This window comes from Sphaeroforma arctica (assembly GCF_001186125.1).
Source record: "Sphaeroforma arctica JP610 unplaced genomic scaffold supercont1.226, whole genome shotgun sequence".
Lineage (NCBI taxonomy): Eukaryota > Ichthyosporea > Ichthyophonida > Sphaeroforma > Sphaeroforma arctica.
The window spans coordinates 7787-17854 of NW_014040332.1; the positions used below are offsets into that span (position 1 = coordinate 7787).

Consider the following 10068-nt stretch of genomic DNA (forward strand, 5'->3'; position numbering starts at 1 on the left):
CTAGTACCACTCGATATCTCATATCATACAACATGGCTCCAACAATCAGAGGCGCAGCAACCAGATATCCAACAAATCTTCATACATCCCTCGTAGCACACCCTTAGTATCTCATAACATACAACATGGCTCCAACAATCAGAGGCGCAGCAACCAGACATCCAACAAATCGTCATACATCCCTCGTAGCATACCCTTGATAAACATACAACATGGCTCCAACAATCAGAGGCCAATACATCCCTCGTAGCATATCACTTGATATCTCATATCATACAACATGGCTCCAACTATCAGAGGCGCTGCAACCAGACATCCAACAAATCTTCCCGGAGAGGGGTTCGGAAGCCGGCTGCCAAGTGGTGACCATTGACGGCGAAAGCTTGGGCAACAACCACGACGACCTCGTGTACCTGAGTGTTGCGGGGTGGCTGTGTGACCTGCAACAGGTGACCTGGAAGTCATCGAATTGTATCAAGGTGAGCTCTGCCATGCTGTGGTGCAAGTTAGTGGTATCTACAGGGGTTGGGGGGGGGGGGTGATGGTCCTTGCTTACTTGCTTACTTGCTTACTTGCTTGCCTGGGTATGCGATGTATATGCTTGTGTGTTAGTATATCTGCGTGTCTTTGCAGGTGTGTTTGTTTTGTATGTCTGCTCAGATCCGACTTCTGACTTTGCACATAGCTGGTTCGAAGTTCACTGCCAGGCGGCGGAGATTCTGTGGCTGCACTTGGTGTATTAGTAGAACCTTCATAAACATCAATGTGTACTTGTTAAACTCGGATATATATATATATATATGTGTGTGTGTGTGTACTCTTTAATTATACACTCGGATTATACACTTTGTCATTATACCTATACACTCGAAATATATAAATGTGTACTTGATACATGTGTCAGCTATCGTTCTAGCGTGTACGCGCTTGCTCGAACGTGTGTTCTGTGTAGTATTGTAGTGTTGTGTAAAAGGTGCGTGGCTGTGTATGGAAACACTCATTTCAACCTCAGACATGCCAAGCAGGCGGTTAATACTCTGCCCAATTCATAAGGAGACACGCATGCTCGAATGCATATCGCAGCAGATGGTTTTATTGAGGGGGTTCAATGGCAGAGCGGGTAGTGTTTAAAACAACTTGTACGTAGAACTGTTCATGCGTTTACTAAGATGGCTCAATGGCAGTGCTCCGTTAGTCACGGCATCGTGTATTTTATGGGCCCATGCAGTCGTATCGCCGTTTAGCCATTGCGCGCGAGTATTAGTGCGTTGGCTACTTACATGTATTCTGAAGTGTTCCTTCTTGTCATTGATATCTTGCTCATGTCCTTGTCTTCTTCCTTCTTCTCTCTGTCCCTCAGCTACTGACACCGCCTGGCTGCGGACGGGGCCCTGTTGTGCTGGTCACGGTATCTGGCGGGCCAAGTACTACGCAAGGTATGCAACGGATGATCTGTACTGTTCAGTGCGTTAGCGGCGGGTTGTTTGGTTGAATGAAAGATCAGATCGTTTGGTTGCAGGTGTGTTTATTCAGTGCGTTAGCGGCGGGTTGTTTGGTTGAATGAAAGATCAGATAGTGTGATTGCAGGTGTCTTTATGCACCCGCCGTGTGCATCACCTGTGCCTTAAGAAGTATTCCAGGAAGCGGCGGATGTACGATTTTTACAACATTGTATGGTCTACAGTTTGTCAATGGTTCAATACCGGTCTGCTGCTGTCTAGTGGAGTAATATCGAATGACTAATCGGCATTGTGTAATATTCGTATTCTAATCGCGCCTAAATGTGGCCTTATGCCGACTGCTCGTCAAATGGAATTGCTTTCCTTGTTGCCATACCCTTGCACGTGTCACGTGGGTCTGACAGATTGTACTACCGTGTCGATCGTCCTGTACTGTGATTACAATTTGTGATCTCGGAGAACTTGAGCACGCACGTCCCTTCCCAACCACGACCCCAAGCTAGTCGTACGTTGATAAAGCCTTTTATCAGATAGGACAGAGATGTGCTGAAGCAACAGCTGGTCGAGTGTTGATGAAGCCTTTTCTCAGATAGGACAGAGATGTGCTGAAGAAACAGCTGGTCGTGTGTTGATGAAGCCTTTTATCAGATAGGACAGAGCTGTGCTAAAGCAATATGTATCGTTGCATGTGCATTCATGTCGGGCTCGTAAATCTCATGAACATTTCAGCTATGGCTGGCATCTGCGGCATACTGTGTGATCACATATCGACTGTCAGCCTAAGCTCAATATATTTGAAGGTTTGCCGCGGAAAGTAACCCCCCAAACCATAAATACATAGAGAGCGTTCAATTAGAATTACATGCGCAAATTTGATATTCTTGATAGTATCGTATGCTGCCCACTACATTGCAGAACTGCTAGTAAGCGATGCACTCGACTTGCGCTTCCTTTCATCTCCCCTCAACAGTTTCTCTTCTCCCAATTTTGCGTTTCACAGTTGAATATACGTACTCGAAGAAGCCATTGCCGCTGGAAGACAGAGCGGTCACAGGTATCTTGATTTGTATTGAGTGACTGTGTGTATGTGTCTGCTTTGCACCTACGTATCAACGGCAGAGTTCGCTATTGAGTTGGCAATAGGTACTTCTGACTCATAATTACTACTCATATTAGAATCTGAGCGTGGCAATAGTAAGGCATGTTCTATATGCGTACGGTGTTGCGGCTTTGGCTTGGCACTTTAAAATGCCATCGTGGCTGTTGTTGTCCTAATTGTTTATTAGTACTTAATGTTATAGTGATCACTGTTTCTTTCTTTCTTTCTGGGTAGCGCATGCAGTCTCATCGCCCTCTCCGCACTTCCAACCTGCAGGTTTTATTTACATCTGTATACTGAGCACCTGTATAGTTCACCATACTCAATACATAACTGAGCACCTGTATAATTCACCATACCCAATACATATACCTGTCTATATTGAAATCACAAACTGATACCCGTACGTATTTAAGCACCGATCATTCTATCATGTCTATGTAGACATCCAGAATCATTACGTGTTTGCGTATGCGGGCTTACTTGCTCATGTAAACACCCTCCCGATCTTGTTGAGGAGTTCTCAATTTGGTAGTCACTCTGGCTCAATATATGTGTATACTCGCCGAATCTGTACCTTAGTCAGTACGCTCAACTTATTGATTCTCTCTCCTCTGCCGATAAGATGGCAATTTGCAACCGTTCATATTAAGTCCAATAGCAATCATAATGTTAGGCTCGTTCCCCAAAGAAACAAGTTATCACTGCATTTTCTTCTCACGTGAGTAAGAGTGGATGAGTTCCATCCGTGTAACTTGTAAGCAAACAATCTCAATCTTCTGCTCCTTAAATAGAATTGAGCAACTTTTCCGCGTCAGAACTGCAAGAGCTGGCGACTTGGCAATCGGATACGATAAAAGGTGTGTTATTAGGGGGGCCTGTATTCTGTGACACAGTTTGTGTGATTGTAGCAGGTGTGTGAAAGTATAGAAATTATAGTTGAGATCAACCGGTATGTGTACTCAAAACTATCTTATGGAGCTATTAAAGATATGTGCTATTATGGAAAGTTTTGAAAAGTTGTAGAAGGTATCTCCCAAAGTTCGTGTATGTGGAGTGAGGTCTGTATGCCCAAAAGGTTTGTATTAAAGTATTTAGATGACAGTATAATTTCGTGTACGAAGCTTGGTGTTTGTTTGTATTAGGGGCACGACGTCAGAATATCACATGCTGACGTGTGGTTTTGGGATGGGTTGAGCCCGTTCGGACTGGCGTATACTGAAAGTTGGGGAGCATTTACTGTTCGGGTGGTGTGATACGCGATGTATGTATTTATCATAACTGTCAGTGTTATGATAATCGGGGGACGTTCTCTGCTCGAGTGGTTGTATGGTGATGTTTAAGTTTGCTGGCATTGTGTGTTAATGTTTGGGTCATTTGTAGATGACAATGCATCATTTGCTATTGGCAAGCAGAAACATCGACAAGGATAGTGTGTATCATCAGTACCTGGCTGACAATTTTATTTTATTACTATTGTGAGCAGATGTATTCAGGATCAATCCAAACATTTCGAAGATTTGTCCAACAAACTGCCGTTCGGTGACTGTTGAACGTCTAAAGTGTGCGTGGCTCATCATTAGTATGATCGAAGTCTCCAGCTAGTTTTTTGTACTCATCGAGTACATACATCGTAATCATGCGAACATTACGAAAAGAGTGACAGTGAGCTACATCTCGCATGTCATTGTACTAAACTCATGTATGAACTCCCTTTGTCTGTAGACCTCAGGGAGTACTTAGACAAGTCGCGCCGTCAAATGCAAATGCTGGTGGAAAAGATAGGGGCCGACCATCCCGAGACATTACTCGCTTTCACAGAAGGCGTGGGCAACTCTTGAGTAGAAGCAAGATAATTAGGCGTAAAATACAAATAAATTAGATATCTTAGACGAAAAGTACCCTGTTTATTTGTTTATATTGAGCTTATTTTCTTCAGGTCTCTTGGTGATGTACAACAAACGTCACGCTTACCAACACAGGCAGTGTAAGAGAGTGAGGTTAAAAGGTGTCATAACAGAAGGATGATTACTTTCAGCAGCTGTATGGCTCGAGAAATATTTGAGTCATAGTTGAAAAAAACGATCTCTTGCTGTGAGCTGGTGACCCCGATTAGCTCGTGATGGTTTCCTTCTGGGGTATACAATGACGACTATGGTATGAGAGGTGAATAAGAATCTTATTTTGCTATTTAATAATCTCATACCATGTCATATACTGACTGACGATCTTGATATTGCTTGCTGGATCAAGATGTACACCCAAACCTAATCATGCAATAGCAATATCGACGATGGCAGTGTTCTTGTTTGTTATTTACATGATCATACGATCACCCAAAAAAAAATATCACTTTGCTTCTGTATCTAGTCTTCTTTCTACACGTTCGACCCCCGTATTGGCGTCGTGGCTCACTTATTTGAGTAAAAATGATAAACCGTTCTCGGATACCTGCTAGGGCTGCTTTGTCAATTGCGGCAGGTACATACGTGCGGTTTCGCCATGTGCTCGGTTTTATCTACCAAGCGGCAAGATAATGGGGCGATTTCTGGTTCATTAAACTACGACCGAGCCCCAAAGCCCTAAATTATCTTGTGGTCTTCATCAGCGCGATTAATATGGTCTATAAATTTAGAAGTCAGTTTAAGTCACGAGTGCCATATATATATATATATATATGTATGTATGTATGATGTGTGTGTGTATATATATTTGTATGTATGTATGTATGCATATACATCTACTATATATATGTGTATCCTTGTTCCTACTTCGTCAGACCCTGAACTTTATCGTCCCACAGGCAAAAACATCAACAACATGATGACTAGTTCGGTACGATATCTCCGTCAGTTTATTCGCTTGCTGGTGGCTATTCTGCACTGTATATACCTCTGGTTTCTAATCGGCACTCGTTGACATTTACGTGCTCTCTTCTTCCGATACGACGTGCCTAGGCTAACCCCACGACAAAAACGTTTACTCGACAAGCTACTTTCCGGCTTTAAATGTATGTTGGTATTGCTTTGTAGGCCTTGCAGTCGCAAGGAAAGAATCCAAAAGACCCCAAAGCTGATAATATATTCTTTTTCAGTGTTGGTAGGCATGCAATCACGGTTGTATATGTTGCGCTGGGTGAGATACTACAACTACGAGCCTCAGACCAGATTTTACAGCAGGGAAACTCTTTGATTTATGAATAACATTGGAGTTAGCTCACTCCCGAGAGCAAATCAAGTTCCTTTCCCAAAAGTTGACTACATTTATTTTCCAACCCCCGAAAGCTGATTCAATATTTATTTTTCGACCAACTTCCGAGGGTTGGTTAAGTTTCTTATCTACAACAACTTAAAAATGGTTGCTCCCCTATGTGAGTCACGGCTTTTGCCAAATACCATTATATGACTAGCGTAAAATTGAGTGAGAAGTCGAAATAGAATAGTATCAAAGTGTTATAGTGTTCTGCTAAAGGCGTCGCATACTGACCATAATAAGGTTTCGCCCTGGCCAACCTAAGTGATTGAACAGATAACACAAACACCCTATAAAACCAAGAACAAAGTCTCTAAATGTGGAAAAGTCACTAAATGTACATTCACCCATTTTACTGATGGAAACGTACGGAAATATCAATACAATATGTGCAAGTGTACATTTAGCGACAATTACATTTTTTTAATGTACATTTACTAACTTCATCGTGCAAAATTTGCTAACATTTACTTAAACCAAAGGTGATGTCATAATTATCTTATTTAAAGTCCACCACGCTACACTCTTAAACACTGGGACAAACAACATTGGTAGTGGCTAGTGACACACCAACAGTTATCGCACCACGCTTGGCAAAGATGTTTACGATAGGTGTTTAGTTGTACTATTTTAGAATCACTACATCCGCCAAAATACTTTTAAAGCATTCAGTCCGACTATTTCCAAGATGAGATCTCGCAGACACAAAACTACAGCACACATGTGTGAATAGTGAAGCGTTTTTGAATGCTATATAACTCGGCGTCATCTCTGCCCTAAATTGAACCGAATCGATTCGCCAAGGATGTCCGGCGCACAAAAAACAGGTACCCACCTACACTTTAAAGAAGCAGTTTTTACTTACGTAAAGTGTGCAGTCACCTGCAGTCTATCATCCGAGGCGTTACGAGATCGTTTCCAGTCTATCAGCCTGAACCCCATAACTTGTACTTTAAAGCTGGGAGACTCTATAATAGAAAGTAGGACGATTTGTGAATAAAATAGTTTTCCACTTGCGATTTCGTCAACAGTCTCATATTCAAGATCTTCTTTATAAACTCATGTTGATCAAGGAGTGCAGCACCATCGGATGCACTACACATTGTCAGGAAGTCTCTGTTTTATACAGCAACCCCTTCCCCCCCGCCTCAGCTTGAAGAATTCCAAAGTTGATTTATAAGTAGTTTTAATTACATAGTCTCGAAAAGCTCACATGAATTGTAGAAGAATAAATGAGAAATGGGGTTCGACCACATATTAAGGCAACATAATTTCTCATATATTTTGTTCACAGGCGAGGTATACTTAAAATTTATAAGTTACTCGGTTACTCTGCTACCTTTGTTGAGTTTAGGTCCCTGTAGTCCTGATGAACATAACGTACCTTTGACCTTCAGGAAGCACATACATGCCATCGTTTTTAAAACTTGGATTGAATGATGCCTGAGGACATACCTTGACCTATACCAGGACGTTAAGTATGCAAAAAAGGTCACTCAGCATCATCTTTTGATTTTGTATAGGAGTTTACGAAACTACTTAGTAAAAGCTTTCAATACATCTGAGTCATCAAACTACTGATGGTGGTAGATCGCATTGCGCCCCATCTGCGAACTACATGGTGTAGTATGTATTTTTATGTTTATAACGATGTGGTGAACGCTATCCACAAGGATTTAATCACCCACGAGGCCCAAGGTTCCGGAACGCTCATCACTGCAGAGCTAATCTACCGGTTCATCATGCTTCACGATGAATACAGTGAGAGACTACAGAAGTAGACGTATTTCTATATACGTTGATAACGGTTTACGTCGTCAGCCCGAGAGTAGCTTGAGGCTTGCTTTCAAATTAATATACGTATAGGTGGGTCAGCCCGAGAGAAGTAATTTGAGACCTCTTCTCAGACTATTCTATTTATAGGACACGGGCCACCGGTTTGAGAGTTGTTCTTTTATTTCTAGAAAATACATCCGAGTGCTAAAGTGTTCTGCATAAGGTTTCTCTTACTGATCATGTGAGTTTTTACCCTGGCCAACCCAAGTGGTTGAACACTAGTACAACCACCATCAGTATATAATTGAGGGTGAGATCATAAATAAATTCAAACGCACAATACTTTAGAAACACTAGCACTTTTCCACATTGCACGTTATCAAACGTAGCGACCAGTGACGTCAATTTTCTGCGTGCATGAGTAGTGATTTAAATCTAGACACAGCAAAGAGGTAGATAGATTTATCATGAGTTGCGCCCACCGAAAAAGACAGTTGAATGACGGCCTCATTTTGTGGCTGTAATTTTGCCGAAAGGAACGTTGAAGAGCTGTCCAGATGAATCTCGTCAGAAGGAAATAAAGTGCTACTCTGAGGACGATCTCCGGCGTTCAAATTGTAGATACTGTACCATGGTGAAATATTACGAAATGGTTTCTGACAACAGGCGCGAGGTTGGCTTAAGGTGATAGGTGCCACTACAATCAAGTGTGATGGCTTCAAGAAGAGCAACTGAGCCTGCAATATGTTTAGTGCAAATCGAGGCAGGGTAGAAGACTTGGTTTCCGAGGAACATAAAGTGGACAACATCAATGGCAACTCTGGTCTGAGTTTCTTGATGACGAGTTAGATCAACGGTAAGGACTCGGTGATACGCATATATACAAACTAACAAGCCATGAGAACCCTGACACCCAGAAGTCCCAAGTACTATTCGAAACCCTACTAGGAGGAGTGATCGGCCGCCGTTGTCGATTACACAACTCACAGTTTAATTCAAGGGCGACGACTAAAAGAGTGACGAGTTTGCTGGGAAATGCTGTATGCCTAAGCGTTCTAAGAGACCTTCTAAAAAGGCAAACACTGAAGTGAAGTTCTCGTTTTGTTTTTTTTCTGACAAGGTCTTCTGCTAGAAACAAATACTGAGCCGACAAGGATGACTTAGGGCCGTATCTGAAACAATCCATCTCGTCCGTATCTGAAACAATACATCTCGTCATAGACCCAGACTATTAGAGCTTGTATTTGGCGATAATATGTATGTTGTATAAATTCAAAGCACCGTATGTATTGAATATCTCGCTGATGGTCTATCTAGTGAGTGTGTTCATAAAAACAATTCATGTTCAAGATGATTATTCGTGTGTTAGCTACACAACAATGTCGATGAGTGTGTGTAGGCGGATTTCCCGCTATTGTTGATCGATTGCGAAAGGGATTCCCAAAGTCCCAATACTCTTGTAAGTAGTATAATATTAATGAAAGTGTATAATTGTGTGTAAGTGTGGTGTCCTGTGAGTATGTACGTTGATTGGACGTTTTGGTTGATTCAAAGTATGTGCATGCAATGGAACTATTTATCTATTGTACATTATGAATATCTATGTGTATACTAGTTTATTATCGTCGTGTAATTATACGTTAGTGTGAATATATTATTCACTTGAGTAGCCCTGTATTTACAATTTTCATTCAATTGTTCTAATTTTATACTGTCGACTCTATCCCATTGAATATGTAGTTAAACTCTATACAAGTATACATCAATGTGATTTATTTGTGTCGTAATATTTGTGGAACTATGGTATTGCAAAGTTATTTAATTTTGTAATTCACTATCAAATTTGAGAATAAGCTTATGGATTGTCAGTTATATCTGTGGGGCGTCCATGAATTTCGTCTATACTCCTTGTGGAGCACATATAGCGTTTCTAATATACAAAATGATACATATTCATATATAGCTACTATGTCAATATGTGCGGGACTATAAATTCCTTGTCATCTCAGTGTAGCGTGTATTGTTCCAGTGTAATCTATATTTTAGTCTACGTTATTACTATATCTACAGTATAATATAGGTATCCTTCATTATATTATAAACATCCTCCACTATATTATGAACTTTCTGAATGCTATTTCATTTTACTTTAAAAATAAATGTGCGGCGAATGTCTGCCCAAATGTCTATACATGTGTGTATGTCGAATTTTTGTATATATTTGAAATTTATCTATAGATTTCGTTTGAAATCCGTATATTTGTATTATAGCCCTCATCTTTGTGAACGTATGATCAATAATTCTTGTATAATGAAATAAAGCAAAATATATTCTGTTATTTATGCCTGCATAGCATGAATTGTTATTGATGTATCAAGATTGACATTATTTTTATACTTTACTGATTGTTGTTTATGTACAAATCTGTATCATATGCTATTATTATATTAGTGAGTATTGTAATCTGAATATTTACATCC

The 10068-nt window shown here is 40.8% G+C and overlaps 1 protein-coding gene across 1 annotated transcript in view; it reads left to right on the forward strand.

Moving 5' to 3' along the window:
- Positions 1-4454, forward strand: part of SARC_04163 (hypothetical protein) — a 12101-nt gene extending 7647 nt beyond the window's left edge. Inside the window, exons 8-12 of the mRNA XM_014302006.1 lie at positions 298-479; positions 1361-1436; positions 2461-2514; positions 3354-3419; positions 4285-4454. Coding sequence (XP_014157481.1) covers positions 298-479; positions 1361-1436; positions 2461-2514; positions 3354-3419; positions 4285-4400 — 494 coding nt within the window. The 3' untranslated portion in view covers positions 4401-4454. The remainder of the gene's footprint in view (positions 1-297; positions 480-1360; positions 1437-2460; positions 2515-3353; positions 3420-4284) is intronic.
- Positions 4455-10068: the final 5614 nt, after the last annotated feature.